This window comes from Hypomesus transpacificus, chromosome 14 (assembly GCF_021917145.1).
Source record: "Hypomesus transpacificus isolate Combined female chromosome 14, fHypTra1, whole genome shotgun sequence".
NCBI classification, from domain to species: Eukaryota; Metazoa; Chordata; class Actinopteri; order Osmeriformes; family Osmeridae; genus Hypomesus; species Hypomesus transpacificus.
Window position 1 is genome coordinate 6,127,021 of NC_061073.1, and position 24,383 is coordinate 6,151,403.

Genomic DNA, 24,383 nt, shown 5'->3' on the forward strand with positions numbered 1-24,383 from the left:
ACACACCTCCACCCAAACTGAATGTGTTTGTGTGTGCGCAATGTTTTTTTGTGCGTGTTTGCGCGCACTTCCGTTTGTGTGTGTGTGTGCGCGCACACAGAGGAGCTTTAGATTAGATTTTAGACTTGTTTGTTTTTCAGTACATGCGTGTAGAAGGAACTGCAAAGTATAAGTGATTAAAAGAAGATAGTGCCTGTGTTTCTATGTGCCTTAAAGAGAAATGTGTGTTGAAGGGTCATGGTGAATTGTATGTGGTGAGAAAGAGAGATAAGGTGTGTGTGTGTATGTGTGTGTGTGAGTGTGTGGTGTGTGTGCGAGAGAGAGAGAGAGAGAGAGAGAGAGAGAGAGAGAGAGAGAGAAAGAGAGAGAGAGAGAGAGAGAGAGAGAGAGAGAGAGAGAGAGAGAGAGAGAGAGAGAGAGAGAGAGAGAAAGAAATGGGGTGATAGTGTGTGTGTGTGTGTGTTGTGGTGGAAGGGGTGGTGCAGCGGGGGGAGGGGGGCAGGCACAGTCAGTTCTGATAACAGCAACAGTAGGAGGAGGATGAGCCGTGGGACCGCCCCACTCTCCCACAGATATAAATAGGAGCTGGATTTTTTTACTCCACTCATTTCTCCTGAAGGATGAGATCCCTGAAACACCTCAAACATCACACCAGGAACAATGTGGTGAGTTTGTTGCCTTGAGACTCTTGACTGTGTTTACAATTGCAATCAAGAGAGTCGTTTATTGGATGATTCTTAGGTGTTGTTCTCTCTTTTGTAATGGTAGAAAGACTACTTTTCACGTTAAAAAGAATATTGCAGCAAGAACATATTTGACAGATAAGAGTAGACGTGTAACTAGTCTCGTCTGGTCACACCTCTGGTATTTTCTTGTAATTGTTTGGTGTTTTGTTCAAAACAGTTTTTTCCACACACAACTTTAAATGTGAAGCCATGGACTTGCAATTACTATCCTACCTTTCTGTGTCCCTCTCATTGGTCTTTCTCTTTCATTTTGTCTGCCTTTCATTTTGTCGTGTTTTTTCCCTCTTCCCCCTTTCTACTTCCCCTCCTTTCTCTCTCTCACTCACTCTGTCTCTCTCTGTCTCTCCTATTCCCCCACACCCCTCCCTCTCCCTTTCCTTTCTCTTTCTCTTCCCTTCTCTCTCACATGCTCACTCAATCTCTCCCCTCCCCTCCCCTCCCCTCCCCACTCTTTCTTTATCTTTCAGCCCCTCCATCTCATTTCTCTCCCTCCCTCCACTCCTCCCCCGCCCACATCTCTTTCTCCTTCTTTCTGTCTCCCTCCCTCTCTTTCACACACACATACACACACACACACGCACACACACACACACACACTCAATCTCTCACAGACACACATACACTCTCAAACACACACACACATTCGCATACACACTCACTCTTTCTGTATTTCTCTCTCACAAATACACAGTCTGTCTCTGTCTGACTACTTTAAAAGCAGTAATTATAAATGACGTGGTTATCAGGGCATCCAGGTCTATTCTCCCCCCCATACAAATACGCACACACACACACACACACTCCTACCCCTCCCTTCTTTCCTCCTCTATCTCTCCCTCCCTTTTCCTCTATCTCCATCCTCGCTCCCTGTCTCACTCCTCAGTATTGTATTATGAAAGGTTGCAGGCAAGCACAGGCTCTATGGTGTATAAAGAAGAGACAGGAGTCTTGGCTTCCTCATATATTTTCCCTTCAGCCAGGTTTCTTGTGTGGAGTGACCTGGAAGTACAAGGGTACACTATTTACCTCACGTTTATCATGAGGATGCAGCTCACTAGTTCTTCACTCTCGTTCCATTGTTTTTCCTTTTCAAACATTTAGTGGACACATGCCCTTCCTAGGTTTGAGTTTAGTTCGACATGCTCCTCCTTATGAATGGGGCTGATAGGCCCAGCGATGAGCCCAACATGGTCACTAGAGCTGCCCCAGACCCCACAGGAAGTCCTGTGGACAGTCCACGGAAGTCCACTTCCTTGTTTGGACCCGCATCCCTTTCTGTGTTCCATATTATTCTACAGCCCGTCGAGGAAGGAAGCAGGGCGCTAGCTAGCAGAGATCTGACTTATCTCCTCAATCTAATGTTCTCTGGTGGATTCAGAGCAAAGAAGGAAGGCGTTGTCAGAATGCAGCTCTCACTGGCTACCCCTGGAAAACCTTCTTCTATCATCGGGAGTTGAATAGGAAGGAGTCGCATATAATATTAAGTGTGCAAATACTTCAAGTATAACCATACTTAAAAGTAGAATTTAATCCACCCTACCTGCTTTTGACTACAGAAATGTATCATGTATCAAAGTTTTTGTAAATTGTAAGCATTTTATTTATTGATTTATTACAGAATCGTCAAACAAAATGTGTTTACTTGCTTGTTTAATTATTGTTTTAGGTATTTGTAAGTCGTAAATGATGACCCGTGATTTGTTTTCCTGTTAGGAGGAGGAGAGTGGCCGTCTGGTGCGGTGTTACCCCAAGGTGATGGAGGGCCAGGTGGACGCAGGGACCCAGACAGACCCTGTGGTTGTGCTGTCCCTGGCCCAGGCTGCCGTGCTGGGCCTCATCTCTCAGAATGAGATTTTCGGAGCCACCATCGCCCCCAATGGCTTCTACATGGGAGAGCCCAGGGAGGGGCCCCCTGCACCTCCCGAGGGAGTGGAGTACGAGTGCGCTGACCAGCTGATCGGGGCAAACGGGGACTACCTGGCCGAACCTGGGGGGGAGCAAGAGGGCCAGCCTCACGGCAGTGAGAGGAGGAGGCCTGGGCCCCGAGGGAGGACCAAGAGGGCCAGGAGGGAAGGGGATCCAGGGGAGCCCTCTCACAGGCCCCCTAGCCCACGCACCCCTCAAGTGAAAGGGGAGCGTTTGGACTCGGCCAGCCTCCCTCCCTGCGTTCACATGGTGAACGGCCGCAGCCCGAGCAAACAGGAGGAAGCCCTCCCCCACAGGGGGCCGGTGAAAGAGGAGCAGGCCTGTGGGAGCTGCCCGGCGTGTGTCAAGGAGACATCCAGCCAGCCGAAGGACTCACGGCCGGAGGAGAGGAGGGAGACGAGGAGAGCGGAGCGAGGGGGCCAGGAGCTGGCGGTGGATGAGGAGGAGGAGGAGGAGGAAGCGTTGAACCTCAAGACTGGTAGGGACAGCGAGAGTCCCCCCATGAGTCGCTACTACGAGTCCAGCGAGGTAGCTTACGAGGCTGCCGACATGGCCTTGCCGGGGGACTACGAGGAGGGGGCCCAGGCCATGCTGTGGGCCGACCCGGAGGGCCACTTGGCCCGGCGCATGCAGATCGACCGCCTGGACATCAACGTGCAGATCGATGAGTCCTACTGCGTGGACGTGGGCGAGGGCCTGAAGCGCTGGAAGTGTCGCATGTGCGAGAAGTCGTACACGTCCAAGTACAACCTGGTCACTCACATCCTGGGCCACAACGGCATCAAGCCCCACGAGTGCCTGCACTGTGGCAAGCTGTTCAAGCAGCCCAGCCACCTCCAGACCCACCTGCTCACCCACCAAGGCACCAGGCCCCACAAGTGCACCGTCTGCAAGAAAGCCTTCACCCAGACCAGCCACCTGAAGAGGCACATGCTGCAGCACTCGGACGTCAAGCCCTACAGCTGCCGCTTCTGCGGCCGCGGCTTCGCCTACCCCAGCGAGCTGCGCACGCACGAGAGCAAGCACGAGAACGGTCATTGCCACGTCTGCTCGCAGTGCGGCATGGAGTTCCCTACGTACGCCCACCTCAAGCGCCACCAGACCAGCCACCAGGGGCCCGCCACCTTTCAGTGCCCCGAGTGCCACAAGTCGTTCGCCTATCGCAGCCAGCTGCAGAACCACCTGATGAAGCACCAGAACGTGCGGCCCTATGTGTGCCCAGAGTGCGGCATGGAGTTTGTTCAGATCCACCACCTCCGACAGCACGCCCTCACTCACAAGGTACTGACCGTGAAGGTACTTGAACCCCACTGGTTCTCAAACCATGATATTATACCTTTCCCTGACTGCGTTCGAGACAAACCCCTAGCTTAGAGCAAGCCAAAGTCAGACCGAGCACAGCCAAAGAATGTTAGACCTAAAGAACGACCAGTCTCAAAATAATTGTTAACAGTTTACTCTAGTTGAAAATTTGACCTTGTATCCAGCCAAAACCTGTCGTTCAGAAACATAGACTTCAAAGTCCTTGTGTCTTTGTGTTAGGTTCACCCTGTGTGTATGTGCTTTGTGTTGTAAGGTGTGTCACCCATGTGTGTATGGCAACAGATACTTCCCTTTATGACTGCCGGTTAATCCCAGTCCTAGAGCCCTGGTCTCAATTCAAGTGTCAGTTTAGCCATGGTAAATACACATTGGCCTTACAGCTTTACTGTCTTCTATCGTGTTTAATCTATTCACTCCACTGTGATTTGTTGAAGTGTTCACATCAAATGTCAATCTTTGTTCATGTTTAAATATGATAGTTATACAGCGTCTCTCTCATAGAGCCAACACATGGTGGAGCCAGTGTGTAAGAGTCCAACAACACACCGTAGATGAGGTTTTCCAGATTTCTGCCGTTAGTGTGTGCAAAGTTTGCAGAGTTTTTGGTTCCTTTTTGAAGCAACCTGTGACGACGCAAAATGCATCCTTAGACCGAGGTGAATTCAAATGCAAGCCCACCTTGTTCCCCCAGGGCATGAAGGAGTTCAAATGTGACGTGTGCGCCCGCGAGTTTACCCTCTCCGCCAACCTGAAGAGGCACATGCTCATCCACACCAGTATCAGGCCCTTCCAGTGCCACGTCTGCTTCAAGACCTTCGTCCAGAAGCAAACCCTCAAGACGCACATGATCGTCCACCTGCCCGTCAAGCCCTTCAAATGCAAGGTAAGCCGCTGACCCCGCTAGAACTTTCCTTGGGTCCTGCTGTGACAGAGTGGTGGGGGTTGACCTGTGTTGTCCTCTTGGTTCCCCCAAGGTGTGCGGGAAGTCTTTCAACCGAATGTACAACCTCCTGGGCCACATGCACCTCCATGCTGGCAGCAAGCCCTTCAAGTGTCCTTACTGCACCAGCAAGTTCAACCTGAAGGGCAACCTGAGCCGACACATGAAGGTTAAACACGGCATACTGGACGCCTCCATAGAGGAACAAGGTAGCTATTTCGATTTTAGAACTCTCTATACACTTCTCTACCCAGTCAATCATAAAGAATGTCTTTCATTCTTAGTCCTTGATACGCTTTTTCTTCTGGCAATACTAGACAGAGCAACACAAGACGTGCCTCCCACCACACATTTGCATATTCCCTTGACAGCTATGTTGTATTAATTGTCACTTAGCCGGTCCCTAATGCACTTTGACTCAGCATGTACTGTAATCTGCTGGCCAAGTGTTTTGGTGCTTTCTCAGGCACTCCCTCCCCGTGTGTTTAGTAAATATAGCAGTGCCTGGATTAGACATGCCTGTCTGTATCAGTGGAGAGTGATATGGAGGCCATGGAGGAGGAGCCCTCCGCTGTCTTTAATGAGACTGGGTGTCAGTGGTAGTGGTGGTGTGTTTGTGTGTGTGTCAGAGGACAGGGTGGGCTCATATTTTCTGTCCCTGCGTTTCCTTCCTCAGAAACCCCTGCAGACATGGAGGGTCAGGAAGACTACGAGGAGGAGAGCTTTGAATTCAGCGAGCGAGAGAACCTGGCAAGCAACAATACGCCAGACATCGCTAAACTGTCTGAAATTGAGTATTACAGCAGCTATGGAAAGGGTGCAGGGCGGTACAACACTGCATGAATTATTTAAAGAGACTACAAATTGCATAAAAGTGTGAACAAATAAAAGGGTAGCGCCATAAACTGCTACTGACCTAGGCACAATGGGCTTTTACTTTCTGTAAGGGCATTGGGTTAACATGGCAGGATATACACATTTATATGCACTGGAATCTCTATTCTCGTGTTCTAAAGTTTGTAGACTGCCCTCCCAACCCTCCTTTGTATTTACGACAACAACTTTGTGAATCTACTGAAACATTATTATTTAGTCAAATTTGCAGTTTCACAATGTCAACACTGGGGTCTATACAACACACCCCAAGAGCTGAACTCAGCATAGCACATTCTTGGGAAATGCATATAGATTTAATTTGATCTAATGCACTTTCTTAGATCTCCATCACTTTTAAGAAAGTCGGCTGGCTTATTAGTAAAGTATTGAAGGCTGTGGACACAAAAGTGAGCGGGTTTACTCCGTTCATGTAATTTACCAAAGCCTCAGTTCCAGCAGGTGTCATAATTCAAGGCAAACAATTTCCTCTCTGTATCAGATTCATACTGTGACTAGTTAGAGCTACATCTCATTGACTCTAAAAACTACTTACATAGGATTTGTTTATATTTAATTTTACTTGAGTATATTCCTCAAATGATAAAACGGTCTGATTCTGTACTATGATTGATGAATGGCACTGAAAAAACTGTTTATTCCTCTGTTTGGCACTGAATGAGTTTGTGAACAAATTGATCTGAAGTTCCTGTATTGGCAAGGAACAAGTGTATCAGTGATCACCAGTTGGAGAAGGCAATTTTACTATCCAAAACCCAACAGGAAGGTGCAAAATACAACTCACCACAAGGATTGCAATTCAGCTGTCCTGTTATTGCAGCCACTGTACCAAAGAATATATAATTCAGTCGCAATGCTCCGGACCAAGGTGGTAGCAATCCTTGTGGCCCTCTTCCTGATCTTGTCTCCAGCAAAACTGGAACGTTTCGATTTAATGTGGCCCAATAGCAGACCTCATGTAATTACATTTAGGGTTTCTTCTCTTCACACTCTGATGTTTCCAAAAGATTATTCCAGAGCAGCCTCCTGCAGCTTTTTCTAAAAACTTCACAATTCATGTCCTGCCCAGGCTTCAATGGGACAGACTGGAACATTTTTCAAAAACAATGTAAACTCTGCATGCTTATTGCAGTTTGGGTTTTCATGGATGAATCTCAAAAGGAATTGTCCCCAAAACTTTGGACAGAAATATTAAGTGCCCCTGTGTGTCTGTGAGAGCACGCCATCCATCACGCTCCACGCTGGTCCAAAGTGATGAACGACAACCTCCCAACATGTGACAGGGCCACGGACCCAGCAGAAAATGATTTGGGATATTCACAATATATTTCTTTTCCCAGTGCTTAGGCTTTCAAATGTATAACCTGCAAACAAGGTATCCTACAATGTTGATATAGTGCATTTATTATCCAACATGCTAATTTGTGAATTCTCTGTGTTCATTCCATCACTGTTGTAGTGCTGAAACAAAGGGGGACTAAAACCATCTTGAAATTTGAATGGCTTTCTGTATTGTTACACATTGATGTGGATATGCTGTCGATAGAGCTGTATGTAAAATGTTGTGTACCAGACAATACTGTAAAATAATAAATTTATTTACCTTTACACGTTTGCATTTTCTTTATGGTCTGAGAAGTTCGGAGTCTGAACACATTCAAAGGATTAAACTAGGCAGATTTATTAGCAAGTATTTTTGACATGGCCATCACTCCCAACTTATGGTACAGTATTTGATAGTACTTCACAATACAAAAATAGAACGTCGGAGGTGAGGACATGGTGAAAGGAGAAGGAGTTACTAGCTATAATAGCTCAAGACGGTGCAGGAACCTACAGTAAGGGCACAGTACATCATTCTTTACACAGTACTTCTTCCTTTGACAGTATGCATGTGGATTTCTTGACCTATTAAGTTACAAATGAGGTACAAAAACATTAAATGACAATGTCACTTTCAATCTAGCTGTACTTCTTGAATCCTTCACTTGCCGAGAGCTTTGTCCAGGTTGTTCTTGATGGCATCCAGGAAGTCAGTGGTGTTGACGTAATGCTCGTTCAGCTTGCAGCTGCAAAGGAAAGACAGAATTATGCCAAATAATCCATAATATGCATGTCTACGAGCTGCTCAAAGTCATCTAGTTGTCTGTCCCGCCACCCAACCACCCCTCCTGGATATATAGAACCCCTGCGACAAAATGGGATTGCAGTAAAGAATGAATCGGTTGAATACGTTATGATGATGAGCTTACTTGGCCAGGCCGTGGATGCAGCCAGCGAGGTCTTTCGTCATGACGCCACTTTCCACGGTCTCAACACACACTCTCTCCAAAGTCTGGGAGAACCTGCGGGTCATACGTTTTGGTGTCAAGCTGAATTTGGTGTTGGCAATCAAACCCAGCGTTAGCATCCATTATTGAAATAAAACATATTCAGATTAAAATGTAGTTATTTTAATACTTGATCAGGTCTGGGTTCCCATCAAGCTTTCCCCTGTGCTCCAGCCCTCTGGTCCAGGCGAAGATGCTGGCGATGGGGTTGGTGCTGGTCGGCCTTCCCTACAGACAAAGGCAGTGTGGAGGAATTTACATGTGTGCAATTTTAAAATATACTTTCCCCCCCCCTTTAATCTTAACCCTTTGAGGTAAGGCATAAATCACAAACAAGAAAATTATTTCACCCTGAGATCACCATAGCAATGTTGCCACTTTCACCACCAGATGGCACTCTTCACACACAACTAACAAGTAGAACATTTGCAGGTCACTGTGAACGGACTCAGACTGACATGTAACATGTTGAGAAATTAAAACGTTAAGAATATTTTGAAATGGTCATGGGACCTAAAAAAAAACAACACAACAGAATGAGCCAAACCTTCTGGTGCTCGCGGTAGTGTCTGGTCACGGTTCCGTGGGCTGCCTCTGCCTCAATGGTCTTTCCGTCAGGACACACCAGCACTGAGGTCATCAGTCCCAGAGAGCCGAAGCCTGTAAAGCAAAACAGAAGGTCACCCACCTAAAGTCAAACATATAATCATGTTAGCCATGTGGCTGGGTGTGGGTTTGCATGTCTCACCTTGAGCCAGGATGTCAGACTGGACGTCCCCGTCGTAGTTCTTGCAAGCCCACACAAAGGCTCCAGTGGACTTTAGCACCTGGGCCACCATGTCGTCAATAAGCCTGTGCTCGTACCAGATCTTCAGGCTGTCAAACTCGGGTTTGTAGTTCCTGTTGGCACAGGAGATCATGGAACAATACTGTGGGGTATCATGCTTGTTTGAGACCAAGCTTTATACGTTTTTACACCTTTCAGGTTTTCAGGTTGAGGAAGTTAAAAAAAAAAGATGACTCACTTCTCAAAAACATCCTGGAAGATGTCCTTGAAGCGGCCATCGTAGGCCTTCAGAATAGTGTTCTTGGTGCTCAAGTAGAGAGGCCACTTCTTGCCAATAGCATACTGGAAGCAGCTGTGAGCAAAGCCTGTAATAGACTAAGGCAACAAAAAGAGCATGACAGCAAGAATCATGACAGGTTGAGGTCAAACAATCCATTCAGAGGTTAAAAACCCGTCTCGCTATTGGTCTTATTAGTATAAGACCCCCCCCCCCCACCCCTGGGACATCCAGAAGTACTTCACACTTTCATTTCCCCCTTGACAAGCTGAAAGTCCACTGCACCTGACGTTTAATGTAAAACCAAACAAACCGGTGTCCTGGATAGTCAACAATCGGCTTGAAATCAAGTTCATAGGAGGTTACGCCATGGCTAACAGCATGGGTTTCAGAAACTGTGGATGCACGGTGAGACTGTAAACTTAAAAAAAAATTCACTAAGAATAAGAAATAAAGCGTAATGATATTTCATATAAAAATATTGATTTACCTAAACAAAGCAATCAATACCTTCTTTAACCTGTTTGTATAACTCACCTCATCTGTGTTGTACATGCCCATTCCACAGCCACCAGCAGGGAAGTCAAACACTTCCCACTCCTTGCCTGTGCTGCCATCAGCAGGAGAGAAGATCATCTTGAACTTGCCTGGTTGGTCCACAACAAAGTCTGTTGCTCTGTACTGTAAGACAAACAATACACAATGTCAAAAATAAACATAAATCCCTTCAATTGCAAGTGTTTCTGCAATTCAAAGATAACTGATCTGACCTGATCACCAAAAGCATGTCTGCCAATGGTGATGGGCTGTGTCCAACCGGGAACAAGCCTGGGAATGTTCTTGCAGATGATTGGCTCACGGAAGACAGTGCCGCCCAGAATGTTTCTGATGGTTCCGTTGGGGCTCTTCCACATCTTTTTCAGGCTAAATTCTGGTGGAAAACCAAGTTATCAGAACAAACATCTACACTCAACAATTACAGGAACAGGGTCTCAAGAGCGATTACCCTTCATAGTAACCATGTCTTATGTAACTATGTTTTATCTCCAAGAGGAACCAATATTAACTTTTTTAAAGTTAGTTTAACATTTACTATAATAAGACGTTTCCTTTTTTTCTAACATAGATTGTTTGATACTTACTTCACAGAGCCAGTATTTGGTCTGATCCGTTATATAACTAGTACATGGTATAGTCAATAAAATGTACACCTACTGTAATTCTGACATTTATCTCATCTCATCTGATACATTGAATCAGATTGATTACCTTTATTGTTATTATTATTCCACTGCTTCACAAACTGACTTGTCAATGTCTGATATCATGCCGATCAAATACCTACAACCCTGTCTTCATCAGGGGTAATAGTGGCACACTTGACTGCTACGTGGTATTTCTTAGTAGCAATGGCAGAGTCAATGGTGACTTGGTCATCAGTCTGGTCACGGTATGGAAGACCCAGGTCATAGTACTTCAGCTCCACATCCACGTTGGACAGGATGAGCTACAGGTCAAGAACACACAGATGAGTGAACGCCTCCTAAAAATGTCAACAGCTGTGTTGCCCTTGTCAATGGAATCATGTCCTTCCTAGGTAGCTTCAGCACTAACACAATTCCAGACAGTTTACATTTGACTGGTATGCAAGTGTCTAATAATCAAACACCACTAAAATGAATTCCAGTCTGAGCATCAAAACATACCATATCACCAATGTTATTGAAAACCCCCCCCAAAATTCTAAATGTACAAAAAAGGTTTCACAAACATTTCTTGTTACATATTATTAAATATTGATGTAAATACCACAACAGTTGCGACCATGATTTTCCATGTTTTAAACCAGTGCCAACACACCATCTGCTCTCCTCAGAGGCAATCAGCCAGTGAGTGAGTGAAACCTTGCTAACCCCTCCCCCGCGTCTCAGACCTAATCTACCAGCACACTCTCTCTCCCTCTCACACACACACACACACACTCACACTCTCCATGTCAGTCAGTGCTATAAAAATAGAACAGTCAAATAGCAGTGGTCTGTTTCTCTGCTTCGGGGGAGGATAGACACTCATGTCTGCGTGTTCCAACACTGGACCCCAGGGTTAGCACCTTCTCTTTGATGAACTCCCAGATGATCCTGGTCATCTCATCTCCGTCCATCTCCACCACTGGCTGGGACACCTTGATACGCTTGTCTGCATCTGTTCACAACCAAAACAAAACATCAGTTTGCAATCCTGCCACCCGGGCCTTAGACAGCAGTGAAAAGGAAAGTCAGAAATAATAGTATGGCTTATTTTGGGTACAAAGAAGTCTAAAACAAATTAAAATCATGGCTAACAACCATGAAATGCCATATAACATTTTGGTTAGCAGCTACATTGTGGGACTGCACATGTGGTAAAAATAACTAGCACTTGCAGAGTCTCTGATGGTCAAACACCTAAAATAAAAACGACGAACAAGCTCCATGAATAGACCGTGCATTACAAATGCACAGTTACAAACCCTAAATAAAGGGTATAGGTGTGATGATGTTCTATGTGACCTCTGGCACAAATACCGCACTACTGTCTTCATACTGGGCTGTTTCATGATGAAACATGGCCACAAAGACATTCTCAAATGATTTGACTGAGATGCCACTCTACTCCGCTCTAAGAGACAAAATGGATGGACCATCCTGAACGGGAATTCAGGGGAGGTGGAACAGAATCAGGTGACTAGTTGGATGTTCTTGCCAATGCTCCCACTGCTACTATACAAAAAGTGTTTATATTTCGAAGGCCAAACAAAATGGCGGCAATAAGGAGAATTATGACCCAGACTCATAAGACTGCAAACTGGGCCCATCTAAAACTGATCTGCATGCTTCATGATATAACCTACAGAACAAGGATACACGTGGCATGAGCAGACATTTTAGCTAATCTGTAACTTGAGCGCTAGGGCCTTGGCAACACCTGTGAAAACAGACAGTTGCTGAACTCTCTATTAAGTCATGACTGGACCATGTCAGAGGACTATCACCCTAGCCTTTCCAAATGCAGGTGTTGAGCAGCAGTTTTCAAAATATGTAGTGTTTGCAAGCAGAGATAAGAATACACTGCCCTTTGTTAGAAAATGTACCAGGGGAAAAAAAGCCTGTACTCGAGGTATGCAGTGTACACACCGACACTGAAGTGTGGACAAAATGAGACATGTCCCCCCTCCCTTCTGCCATTCTGCATGACCCACTTGTGCCACGCTGTGCATCATGGGTAAAGCAGATGATTTGGTTGAATCACAGAATACCCTATATCTGAATAGGCAAGATATTCACCAATGAGGATATGGGGGTTTGCTTCATAGTACTATGTAACCCTAGTTCTAACAACAAACTAAATTCCATACCTGTATTGAAAACAGATATCATCAAAGTGGGAGGACTTTTGTATTAATACTTTTTTCATACTGTTTAACCTGTCAGTTGGACATTTTAAGTTCCTGTCAGGTACTCAGTTTCCATAAAGAAAATGCATATAGCAAAAGTTTTTTTTTTACTGCTTGCTCGCTCAACTGAATACTTATCTCAAAAACAGGCACCATGCATAGGGCGAGATGCATGGATTGACCCTCTCACTCACTAACCAGGTGTGGCTGGGGAAAAAAAAAAAAAACTTAGCTCAACTTGAGTGACATCAACAGAGCACCAATTACCCATGTCCTGGGTTTAGTATAAATGGGAGACCACTCAGAAGAAGAGGAAACCCCTAGTTATTGGTCTGAAAGGTGTGCAACATTCACCTATGCTCAGCAGTCACAGATTATGTTTACTTTGCTTTTTAAAAGGGGATCAGATATAGTACACAGCTCCAAACGATGACTATCCTTTTGGGAGATCTATCACATTAAACCTGATCAAATGTTCTGCCTAGTCTCTTCATTTATGGACTTCATAAAGACAAATTGTACAGTGGAATACCTTTGAGTAAAATAAGCCTACTTCTCTAAACAAACTTGTGAAGAGCAGTACATTTACAGAAGAAATTATCCTGGAAGGTAATAATAGGACATTTCATCAATACATAATCTCCATTAAAATCTAAACCCCACTATTCACTGCGATGTATTAAAAGCTGTAATTACCGACAATAAAAAATTGCATCCAGTATGACTGGAATAAGAGTACAAACCTTCCAATTCACCATTCATGAACAACTTGTTAAATTGCTGCACAAGACAAACAATGCAGTGGGTCACCAGTTCACAAGTCATTCATTTGTATTATTCCTAAATAGGGAGCATTTTGTTGTTCTTTTTAAGTAATACTCATCTTATCCATTGGCAGTCCTTGGTCTTCAAAGCAACACTCGAGGTTACAGTGTGTTGCTTTTCAACTACATGGACAATTAAACTACAAAAGGATATCAAGTCCAAATGGATAGACAGTGGGTTGTTTTAACAGTAGCAAAGCCTTAAATCTGTTCAGAGCCTGTTTAGTTAAGGCTCACAGATACCCAACTGGATGGTACCAAACACACAAGTGAGTGAGGTGACTTTCATATTATTGGCACATCACAATTCAGAAATAGCCCTGTGCCGAGTTCTCCATGAGGCAACTTTGTGAACAAGGTGCCCTTCAGCTGTCAGAGGGCTCAAAGTTGCATAGAGGGCAAGTGCTCTCTGGGATAATGCACATATGACCAAGGCTAGGAATTCCACTTCCCCTGATCAATAAAGTATTATAAGTTGAGCAGATCATGCATTTCTGCAAAAAATGCTCATCCTTGAGAGTCTTTCCACAGTCGTAACATTAGGCGTATTAGTATTAAAACATCAGTGCATTGCCGTTTCAACACTGGATAGGTATAGACAAATAAGTATTGCATCGCAAATCGGCAGTCAGAATAGAATGGCCTACAATCAGAAAAAGCTAAAAACACTTGTGGCGGCCATTGTTGTCGAAGTCACAGTCTCGTAATTTCAGCAAGTCAGTCTGGAAACTGACCTTGGAAAAGTTACATTATCAGTTTACCATAAAAAACTGCTTATAATGCACCAGAAAAGTGTGAACTGTTTTGGCTTGAAAACTGGGAGATGTTGCTTGTTTTCCATGATGATCTTATTGTTTACTGTGGGTCAAGTCAGACATTCATACATTTTTGTATTTTTGTTAGACTAGTTGCACATTCCCAATCAAATTACCGATGGTCGTGCTTTGCAGGTTTAAAACGAATGAAGGGAAACGTTACGGATTTATTAATACGTTTGTGTATGGATGCCGTAAAATTGTGGGAGACAAAGACAATTGGCTCGGTATACCCTACTACTAGCTGCCTAGCTTGTTAGCTACCATATCACCATCAGTGTTTCTGAGTGGCCTGAAGAAGTAGGCTAATTACCGTTATTTGCAAGCTACCAGTACATCTAGTCCTGTCGCTGGTAGAACCTTACAATTGATAGCTATAATCTGTCTTCTGTTTACAAACGACAAACATTTAGCAATGTACATTTTAAGTGTGTGAAAAGTATGTAACTTTCTTAATGCTGCTAGTTATACTCAGCAATATTTACGATTCTGAGTTATCTTCATCAAGAATGACATTTTATGGTGCGTTTACTTGGCTTTAAGGCAAAAAGCAGTCAGTAGTAGGCTATATGGATTGCATGAAACTTACAGTTCCTCTGTTGCAAACTCTGGGTGGTGGCTGGTGCGAGCACTGCAGGGTTTTTGGAAAGAGTAACTGCAGACCTCGAGAAAGAGCGGAGGACCTTCAAGTATCCAGCCATGTCTAGCCCAAATCAGTTGCAGCTGATGTCCGATAAACCTAAAAGCGTAAAGGAGCGATATGGTGCACCAAGCAATGCAATATACACAGCACCTCCCCCGCCCCCCCTCAACGGGCTCAAAGTTACGTCAAAAATCAGAGGAGGGACTCGGCTATTACACTGGGCAAGCGCGCTTGACTCGATAGAAAGGTCGGGAGTGTCATTGCTTTTACAAAGTTGTAAAAGAGTATAATGTCCATTCGGAGGTAAATTAGCCTACCTTTATGACTTTTCTTATTTCCTATACAAACGCCATTATGAGATTGCAGAGGTCAGTGATCTTTAAATGTAATGATATGAAATAGGAATTGTGCACAGAAGCAGAAGTACGTTAAAGTAACGACCAACTTTATTGAAAAACTGATTTATTATTAAGTAAAGAAGGAATTGCTTTAACTGCTTAAATATTCATCTCACATTACTTTTTCTACTGACTGGCTCTAATTTTAGCTGGGGAGGGATACCATACTGGGAGAAAGAATGGTAAGTGTGCAGTCATGTGAGAGTGAAGCTTGGAGGTGAGCCAACAGGCCTCAGCCCAGACCATGCAGGTCACCTCCCAAGTCTTTATGATGTGAGAAGTCAGACATTAAAGGTCATCAGTATTGCACAGACTTTTTCATCAAAATAAATCTAGGATTCTGCTTTTGCAGATATCGCTCAACCATTTACATGTAGGCCTTTTCTCTCATTTAAATGACACTTTGCAGTATTAAATTACATTGTCATACAATTATATGGAATGTAAATTGGCTGTATTGTGCAGAATATGGACAAATATCCCACCTTTTATGTAATTTTTCTTTTGACAGAATTTGTCAGGTTAAAGGCTACGTCTCAATATGAATAATTGGAAGTGTAAATTCGGTTTCCCTCACAGTCTGGAATGCAATTTAGTGACGGACCCCAATAGCTCACAATCTCAAGTGTCAACTAGCAGAATTTGAGTTCAGAGGTCACAACTGTATTTAAGACTTTTGACTTTTCTCTGTGCTAAACTGTCGTCTGTAGCAAGAGAATGTCATGGTGATGTGATGGTGGTGACACATTAAAATCCCTCTATAAAGGATCAGTTTAAAGCAGTTCCAGAATTATATTCTGTCCAAATTTAAATAGTTTGTTCCCCTAGAAGCACATACTAATTTATTACGTCAAAAAAGCACTTTTTAGAGAGACTATAGTTGTGTTATCACCTAAGGGCTTTAGTAAGTTCCAATCTTGGTAAACATAGGCTATTCGCCTCAAGCGACTTTTACATCAATTGTTCACAATGCCATCTTCTGGAATAAAAGTCCAACTGCATTTAATAATTTGAGTGGTTGTACAGTGCCCTCTATTGGCTGAAGTTTGGAAAAATGGCTTCTTGTATGATTTTAGATGATCATAACAGTTCGCTATAGTTGGCAAGGTGACCATCGAACAACCCAATGCAGTATATTGCCTACCTAGCAAAGAAAATATGTAGCCTGCCTCTGCACGAAAATCTATTCAAATATTTTGCATAACCTCATTATGAAATTAATTTGTGTAAAAGCCAAACTATAGTTTTAATTATTAAGAGGGATGGACACTACTTTAATTGTAGTACATCCACAGATCTAAACATTAAGTGTGTTCGACTTCATGCAGCGCCGGCGTCGCCTGCAGCCGCCTGCGGCCCGGCTGACTTGAAGTAGCCAATGGCATTCTCAGGTTCAATGCAGCCGGCGGCAGCCGTCTGTCGGCGCCACCGTCGCTGCAAGAAGTCGAATACACCTATTGACGCAATATAGGACGTCATCACGTAATAGCGACATTTCAGCAAGCCAATACATGTGACTTCTGGTGAGACGGTGTTTTATTTTGTCTCTCGATTAAGTGACTTTTCACCTTCGTTATCGACAAAAAATCTCACCAAGCGACTAGGCTAGTAGGCTACGTAAGAGACTGAAATAGGATTGCAATATTCTGGTGGGTTTGACCTCAGCGGAAGCCTAGTGCATTAAGTGACATTGGACGGGTGCTGTGCATACAGTAGCCTGGTATACCTTGTGTAACAAGTTGCGTTGTTTCTTGTTCGTACAGTAAAGTCACTGCTTCTCCTACTCTGAAAAACGGAGAATTTGAGAATGGATTTATTCAGTCGATGAAGCAACAACGTACGCGGCCAGTGAATCATCTGTATCTACAGAGAATCGAATTTTAAAGCTATGCAGTACGGGAAATCTTTGAGGATCTTTGTTGGACGATATCCCAAAACGATTGCTCTAGTTACAATTACAGGTAAGGTAATATTATTGTTATTTTTGAACAGATATAAAATATATAAATTGAAGATATGACAAATATAATGTTTGGTAGGGGTAGTAGCTTACAAATCTCCAACTATACAAACCTGTGCGTACTCTCTGACAGGAGTGGGACTATTTGCTGTCCGAAGATGGATGTCAGGTGGGGTGTGTCGGAGCAAAGCTCGACTGGATGGGAAGACTGTCCTGATCACTGGAGCCAACACGGGGATTGGCAAAGAAACAGCAGTTGATTTGGCTAGCAGGGGTGAGCACTAGCAGAGTAGACATGCTCCGTCTCCCTGTCTCCCTCCCTATTAAACATTCTCTGGCACTAGCAACAAGCATCTGAATACGTTTTAAAATTGCTGGGCTCACTGTGATTCATGTACCATAGGGGCAAGGGTCATTCTGGCCTGCAGAGACATGACAAGAGCAAACCAAGCTGCAGAAGACATTAGGCAGAGGAGTGGGAACGGGAATGTGATTGTCAAAAAGTTGGACTTGGCATCACTGCAGTCAGTGCGACAGCTAGCCGAAGACATCCTAGCAAGTGAAGAAAGACTAGATATCCTCATCAACAACGCAGGTGAAAACTCTTTAAGACCTAATAATTAAAATGCCACAGCAACTGAAACATTTTTAATCGCGACTCATAACTGTTACTTTGGTTTGGTGGTTTTGTTTATAGGTGTCATGAGTTGTCCAAAATGGCAAACTGAAGATGGTTTTGAGATGCAGTTTGGTGTGAATCACTTGGGCCACTTCTTGATGACAAACTGCCTTTTGGATCTACTAAAGAAATCAGCTCCAAGTCGCATTGTCAATGTCTCCAGTTTAGCTCACGAGAAAGGTATTGTCTTTTGTCTTATACGCTGTGTCATTGTACAGTTGGAACAGGATGTGTTTGTGATTATCCAACTGGAATTTAAAGATCCATTATATATATTATAATATTATTCCAGAGATCATACTCTGCAACTTTATTTTTGACAGGTGAAATCCATTTTGATGACATAAATTTAGATAAGGATTATAGTCCCTGGAAAAGCTACCGGCAAAGTAAACTGGCAAATGTTCTCTTCACAAGGGAGCTGGCAAAACGACTTAAAGGTAATTTCAGTCTAATCAAAATCTAGTTATGTAGTCGGTGGTGACAGGCATGCATGATAATTGAAACTTAGATCAAGTCTACCTAACTGAATAATTGTGTGATGCTTTTCCATAGACATAGTTTGAACCCAGTTTGGGACTTGAAATAACTTGTGATTCACAGAAAAAGGGCATGATATCTCCTGCATACAGGCACCGGAGTCACCACCTACTGCCTTCACCCGGGCATCATCCACACTGAACTGGGCCGGCACTTTTGGCCCACCATGCCCCTGTGGAAGAGAGTGCTGTACCAGCCTCTGATGCTGCTAATTAAGTCCCCAACGGAGGGAGCCCAGACCTCCATCTACTGTGCCATAGAGGAGAGCCTGAACAACCAGAGTGGACTCTACTACAGGTCAGACACCATAACTCTGTGGTCCTTACCTTCGTATGTATGACATTGACATTCCCAAGTGGAATCATTTTAAAATAGTTTTTCGTACGTCTACAGTATGTTGTCAGTATCACTGAAATCTTCTTCTTTTTCTTCGGGCTGTAGTGACTGTGTCCCTAAAGCAGTGGCCCCACAAGGCCAAGATGATGAAGCTGCTAAGAAGCTGTGGGAGTTGAGTGCTTCCATGGTTGGTCTGCTATGATGAATGGGGAGGGACCCCAGCATAGTCAATAGAGAAGTCACCCGATCAAATGTCAATATAGTCAGCTCATATTATCACCTAAGTACATTGCTCTTAACTTGTGCTTGTGTTAAAGAAATAGGACGTATCTGATAAATGTTTTAGAGACATTTATTCAGAATATACAGCGAACTACATACAAAAATACTATGCATCATATTATGTTAATCATGAGCCTTTTAGACAGAAGAAATGTCTCACAGTTAAATTACATGGAAGCAATATTAACCTTAACTTTGATTGATTGCCATAAAGTGTAAAATGCTATTCTAACTGACAAAGATCAACAATGTCTGTATTGAACAAGAATTACGCTGTTCTGTCATGGAACGGTAATACATCATACTGAACTACATGTGCTTTATTTGACTGTACAAAAGGTTTTAACCTTTGAAGCAACAATATATTTTTCTTTTAATTTTAATCTCAATATTCAAAGGTGCTGTTTCATATAACTGTACTTGTTATCTGTTACTTAAGGCATACCATTCAGACATGTTTTGTGTATACTCATTAGGTACTACATGGTTTGTGTATAGCTTTGATCATAATGGGCATTGAACCATCAGCACTGAAACACTACACCTTTTGGTTGCATAATGAATGACTATGAATGCTAAACACAACTTCTATAATCCCTATGTTTCTCTTTTCCTGAAGGCACTGTTTACAAGTTTGCTACGAACAGTCAAAACCAATGTCTTACTCAAGCTACAGCACATACAAAAGACGAGGACATTTTCCTTTCTCTACTAAGTCCATTTCCCATGTTGGACTAATGACATACAGTATGCACAGCCAGAGGGCCTGCTGGCTACAAAGGAGCCATCTGTCTGTCTTCCACATACTGCAGGTGTCAATGAATTAACAAAGAGGAATGGGCCAGATCCTGATGATTATATTTAGAATTATTTGTTATGGTGTTCATTTTCTTCATGAAAAATACATTAATAATTTGTTTAATGGTTTCTGATATCTCATGATGTATTGCTCAGTTTAAATCTGAATTGGTGGTAAATGATTGATAATTAAACAACATCCATAACCATTTCAAATGGAATTTTTCCATCAGGATCAGAAAACTGGCATAAATGCAACACATAAACACAGAGTGCTCTCACTGCTGGGCCACTTTCTCAAAAGTAGAAAGTTGTTTCATTTGCTCCACTTGCATAGAGTGCCTTCTAATAAGTTTCTTCTTGGTCTGGAGGTTGCCTCTCTTTGGTGAGGTTGGTGCTACTGGAGCTATTGATCTGAATCCTGTAGCCAGAGGAGATGAGGGCTTGCTGCTGGCCCCAATGTCAGGGATGGGAGGGTTAGGGTTCACGTTGAGAGGGGGCAGGTGGCCAGGACGGGTATGGGAAATGTAGTCCAGCAGCAGAGTCCCTGAGCCCCGCCTTTCAAGTAGGCCAGGGGCGCGGCGGCGGGCTGTGCTGGGAGAGGAGGTGCTCGCGTTGCTGTCCAGAGACTCCCTAGAGCTGGTCAGCAGGGCCAGAGGAGACGTGCTGAGTTTTCTCCGCTCCAGGGGAACTTTTGGAGAGTCTACCACGCCAGAGTCAGAATACAACTGTGAGTCGGAGTCATAGTGATCAGTGCCCAGTCTTCTTCTGTGGACTGTGTCTCTCAGACTAGCAGGTCCACTGGTGTTACTGCCGTCATGCTCGGTTGGGATTGTGCTGCGTCGTGCCAGGGGCTGGTGCTGGCTCAAAGAGCGCTCATACGCCCCTTTGGAAGTTGGTGGGACCGACAATGAAGAAGTCATCTTGGTGGGCTGGTCACTGACCAGAGGGAAAAGCCCCTCCTTGCCATCTACGCTGTTTTGTCTAGACAGAGTTGACCTCTTGGACAGAGACAGTCCATTGATGCCTGTGACGACGTCCTCGTCCGAGGGGGACCTTTTACTCTCCTCGTGAGCCGCTGCTGCGAGAACGGATGGAGCAATCAGCCCCCAGGGCTCGGACTGCAGGCGCTTCAGCTGGGGCAGGCGAGCCCGTTTGGGGTTGGCCAGGCGTCGGGTGGGTGAGGTGGGCCCGTTGGGAAGCTTTGTAGCTGTGCTAGAGGCTGTTTTCAATTTTGTCTGAAAACTGAAGATAGTGTTTTGCTGCTCAGGCAAGGTAAGTGTGGGGGAGGCTCTCAGGTCAATATCAGAGGGAGAGGTGCAGAACGTGGGGGTGCCGCGCTCGTCGAGCTCTGGGGAGGGGGGCACGTTGAGGTACTGTTTGATGGTTTTGGTCCCTGATGGTGACTTGTCAGTGGTGATGATTATGACCTCTTTACCCTTTGCTTTGCATGCGTCCAGAAGATGCTTGAGGGTCTCCTTATCATCTGCGTTGATAGCATAGACAAGAGCAGATGCCCCACTCCTGTCCTCCAGGCTGGGGTCCGCCCCGTTTGTTAGTAGATGAGCGACTACCTCGTGTCCCGCTCTCTGGATGCAGGCATGCATCAGAGCTGTCCTGCCCGCCTTGTCCTGTATATTGGGGTCCGCTTTATTGTCCAACAGGTAATTGACCAACTTTGCCTTGCTCACGCTTTGCTGGTCGCTGTGTTTCGACATACAGGCCACCATAAGCGGGGTCTCTCCGCGTTCGTTGCTCTCGTTGATGTATGCGCCCCCCTCCAGCAGGAGCCTGGTGAGTCTCAGGCGTCGGAGCCATACCGCCTTCAGGAGAGAATTCCCGTCTGTTCGCAGCTCCAGGATGTCTGCCATCGCCCCAGACAACCACAGATATATCCCTCAGTATTAAAAGGCAGTCAAAACCTCCAGCCCTGAGAACAAAATCATTGCATCACAGGGTTTACTCACTGTTAAGCATATCACATGTCAACAACCTTACTGTGTCTACATATTGTTTGTCCCTCTCATTAATGCATCAGTAATCGGCACCTCGTCACTGCCACAAGGAAACAAAGACTTAAGGTGTCTGTACAATTTGCCACTAGGTGGCAGCCTGTGCAAGCAAAACTTTTTTTTTTACACAGTAGTTGGGTCTTTGATGAGAAGTATGAAGTCGCTACGATGATGAAGTCGCCTTACGTTTTTATCTCTGTGGTGAAGGATTTGAATGAGGAGGTAAAGAACAATAGCCAGTACCCAAGGCATCTAACTTTTCATTCTCAGTTAACGGAACTTTCTTGTAAAACAATGACACAATGATTTTGCTTCGATTACTATCCTGTTATTAGGGACTGGACTAGTGTAGATTAACTGTACTGTTGCTTACTGGAAATCAGGTATGACATGTATGTAAAACAAACACAGAAGACAGGCTATAATAGTGAAGGCTTTTTCTTGAGAAATATGTATCACAATGCAGATTATATTGGTTGGAGTGAGTGACACTTTGCTGATTTCTAGTTTGATAATCAAGTCTTAATCCAAGTGTTCCATATTTGTAGATATTGCCCTTGGTGGATGACCCAACTGTGACCAGCTAGAAAATAAATCCCATAACCAACGCGTAGATTTTAATTGCTGGCAGAGAAACTAAGCCAGTGGTAAAAACACACTTAAGGTATATGAAGTTTTTATGGGTTTGTAATTTGATGGTGTGAATCGGATAAGGGGCAAGACTAAGATGTCTGTGCGCTTTCGCTCCACCCAGTCGCTGTCCATGGTGCTCGAATTGGACAACTTGCGACGCGCACCATCAACCATTGCCTTTAGTCGTTGCAAAATCGCTACAAATAGCAGACAGCACAGCATGGTAATTATTATCAAGGCATTCATATAATCACATATATTAGTCAAATAATCTTATTTAGTTGAAGCTTATGTTGAAGAAGAGGCTGTAAATTCTAAGTAACATGGAACCTTAATTAGTGTCCCATTAATTACTTAGTGTGAATGCATGTTTTCAAAGATGTTATATTTATTAAATATACATGATCATATAAATTATATCAAAGAGTTTTTCAATGAGTTTGCGTGTCTTACCTGATCAGAGGGCAGGTTTGTCATGTTCAAAGGTGCCCAAGGTTTTGTCATTAGCAACCCTGATGTATCATAAAGGATGGAATAAATGTTTCCCCCGTGTAGTTCTTTAGTATATTTCCATGTTTAATTTGGAGCTCCAATTTGTCTGTCCTAGTTTATCATCGGCTTATACATCTCTTGCACCATAGCATGAGCTCCCTAGCTTTTGTTATGGAAACGCACTGTATCAGTCCAATAGGCAGCATTCCTTTCACTGCGCACTCAAGAATCACAACCTCAAGACGCCGAGGTTATAAATAACTTACTTTGCTTGGTGAATGAAACGTGCACTTTCTTGACGTCAGAGTAGCATCGACAAAAATAAAATTGCGTCTGGTGAGAAACTCTGTCATACTTTTTTCTGTCTGTAATGCCAAACAAAAAGCGTTTTGCCAGTGAAAATGTTCCCATTGTTTCACTTTATCCGCGTCGTGTAGCAGCTTAATGTGTTGGCTTATAGCCTAAAATAAATAATTGTTCAATTGTAAAACGCAAAACGTTTTTCCCTCAAAAAGTCCAAAATTTACCAGATACAATCTATAGTAGCCTAAGCCATTTTATGAAACTATGTAAGTCCCTGGTGCTTTTATTATAATATATATTTTTTGAGCCGTTCAGTGGATGTTGAAGCATCGGTTTACTGCCTAAACTCGTGATATTCAAAGTCTGAACATGCGAAGTGTCTGTCTCTCTGGAATGCAAAAAGTAGTGACATTTTGTTGACTGGAATTATAGGCTACCTAAGCTATCAATGCAAATTACTTTAATGTTTGACGGATACATCACTATAATAAAATCAGCCCCTTAGTTAAAAAGACAGTGAATTACATTATCTCGAATGTGGACCATTAACTGAAATAGATATATAAAGACAGGAATATGTTTATTGTATGGTCATACCCAAATGCTCAATAAATCACATGTGTTTGTTTAGGATATAATGACAATACTCTCAAGAACTTGAATTTATTTTCGTATTGGGGAATTGCCTTCTTGATAACTGGATGATAACTTGAATGTTTACAGCACAAGTAAGGAGGCCAAAACTTGTTTCTGCCATCGCAGACATAGAGCCTAATAGGGACATTTCTATTTTTAGGTTGCTATGAGACAGCAGAGAAGCAGTTTTTGATGAGAGCGATGATGTTTTCAGCTCTGCAAGGAACAGGTAATCAGAAAAATAACACTGCACCAAATAACATGAAGACTTGTGTCATTTACACAAATATGGTTCGATGTGTTTTTTATTTGTATGAATAATGCCAAACCCCCTTTCTTCTTAGCCATATACCCTCAGCTCCTTTCATCCGTGACC

General features: G+C 43.7%; 3 protein-coding genes across 7 annotated transcripts; 2 read left to right on the plus strand and 1 right to left on the minus strand.

The window, feature by feature from the left end:
- The first annotated feature begins 583 nt into the window (after positions 1–583).
- On the plus strand, positions 584–7,437 carry znf710a (zinc finger protein 710a). 2 transcript variants are annotated; one of them, XM_047033210.1, is made up of 5 exons: positions 584–665; positions 2,460–3,968; positions 4,687–4,878; positions 4,970–5,144; positions 5,612–7,437. In XM_047033210.1, exons 1-5 carry the CDS (start codon positions 621–623, stop codon positions 5,776–5,778), a joined length of 2,088 nt encoding a protein of 695 aa, XP_046889166.1. In that variant the 5' UTR covers positions 584–620; the 3' UTR covers positions 5,779–7,437. The 2 variants fall into 2 exon arrangements, with proteins under 2 accessions (XP_046889166.1, XP_046889167.1); XM_047033211.1 differs by having other exon boundaries at positions 2,460–3,953.
- On the minus strand, positions 7,407–23,214 carry LOC124476247 (isocitrate dehydrogenase [NADP], mitochondrial-like). Of its 3 annotated transcripts, none has more exons than XM_047033207.1 (11): positions 20,222–21,817; positions 11,334–11,405; positions 10,565–10,730; positions 9,994–10,154; positions 9,761–9,904; positions 9,185–9,321; positions 8,908–9,059; positions 8,707–8,819; positions 8,290–8,387; positions 8,082–8,174; positions 7,407–7,898 (listed from the first exon to the last, which is right to left on the minus strand). In XM_047033207.1, exons 1-11 carry the CDS (start codon positions 21,800–21,802, stop codon positions 7,814–7,816), a joined length of 2,802 nt encoding a protein of 933 aa, XP_046889163.1. In that variant the 5' UTR covers positions 21,803–21,817; the 3' UTR covers positions 7,407–7,813. The 3 variants fall into 3 exon arrangements, with proteins under 3 accessions (XP_046889163.1, XP_046889165.1, XP_046889164.1); XM_047033209.1 differs by lacking the exon at positions 20,222–21,817 and adding an exon at positions 14,885–15,090 and having other exon boundaries at positions 11,334–11,425; XM_047033208.1 differs by lacking the exons at positions 7,407–7,898; positions 8,082–8,174; positions 8,290–8,387; ... (5 more) ...; positions 10,565–10,730; positions 11,334–11,405 and adding an exon at positions 23,030–23,214 and having other exon boundaries at positions 19,854–21,861.
- LOC124476250 (retinol dehydrogenase 11-like) lies at positions 16,814–20,141 on the plus strand. Of its 2 annotated transcripts, none has more exons than XM_047033212.1 (8): positions 16,814–16,985; positions 17,100–17,297; positions 17,430–17,570; positions 17,700–17,891; positions 17,994–18,155; positions 18,299–18,415; positions 18,608–18,812; positions 18,957–20,141. In XM_047033212.1, the coding sequence occupies exons 2-8, from the start codon at positions 17,225–17,227 to the stop codon at positions 19,051–19,053; spliced, it is 987 nt and encodes a 328-aa protein (XP_046889168.1). In that variant the 5' UTR covers positions 16,814–16,985; positions 17,100–17,224; the 3' UTR covers positions 19,054–20,141. The 2 variants fall into 2 exon arrangements, with proteins under 2 accessions (XP_046889168.1, XP_046889169.1); XM_047033213.1 differs by having other exon boundaries at positions 16,843–16,859.
- Positions 23,215–24,383: the final 1,169 nt, after the last annotated feature.

What these genes read in the sequence shown, in the direction of transcription:
- LOC124476250 (XM_047033212.1), top strand. Translation starts at nt 17,225, where the DNA reads ATGCAGTACGGGAAATCTTTGAGGATCTTTGTTGGACGATATCCCAAA. An exon ending in CAGTTTAGCTCACGAGAAAG is followed by an intron (nt 18,156 to 18,298) that starts GTATTGTCTTTT and finishes TATTTTTGACAG; the next exon opens with GTGAAATCCATTTTGATGAC. An exon ending in CAGAGTGGACTCTACTACAG is followed by an intron (nt 18,813 to 18,956) that starts GTCAGACACCAT and finishes TTCGGGCTGTAG; the next exon opens with TGACTGTGTCCCTAAAGCAG.
- znf710a (XM_047033210.1), top strand. Translation starts at nt 621, where the DNA reads ATGAGATCCCTGAAACACCTCAAACATCACACCAGGAACAATGTG. An exon ending in TCAAGCCCTTCAAATGCAAG is followed by an intron (nt 4,879 to 4,969) that starts GTAAGCCGCTGA and finishes GGTTCCCCCAAG; the next exon opens with GTGTGCGGGAAGTCTTTCAA. An exon ending in CGCCTCCATAGAGGAACAAG is followed by an intron (nt 5,145 to 5,611) that starts GTAGCTATTTCG and finishes TTCCTTCCTCAG; the next exon opens with AAACCCCTGCAGACATGGAG.
- LOC124476247 (XM_047033207.1), bottom strand. Translation starts at nt 21,802, where the DNA reads ATGGCAGACATCCTGGAGCTGCGAACAGACGGGAATTCTCTCCTGAAG. An exon ending in TGATGAAGACAGGGTTGTAG is followed by an intron (nt 10,155 to 10,564) that starts GTATTTGATCGG and finishes GTTTTCCACCAG; the next exon opens with AATTTAGCCTGAAAAAGATG. An exon ending in ACTACCGCGAGCACCAGAAG is followed by an intron (nt 8,388 to 8,706) that starts GTTTGGCTCATT and finishes CTTTGTCTGTAG; the next exon opens with GGAAGGCCGACCAGCACCAA.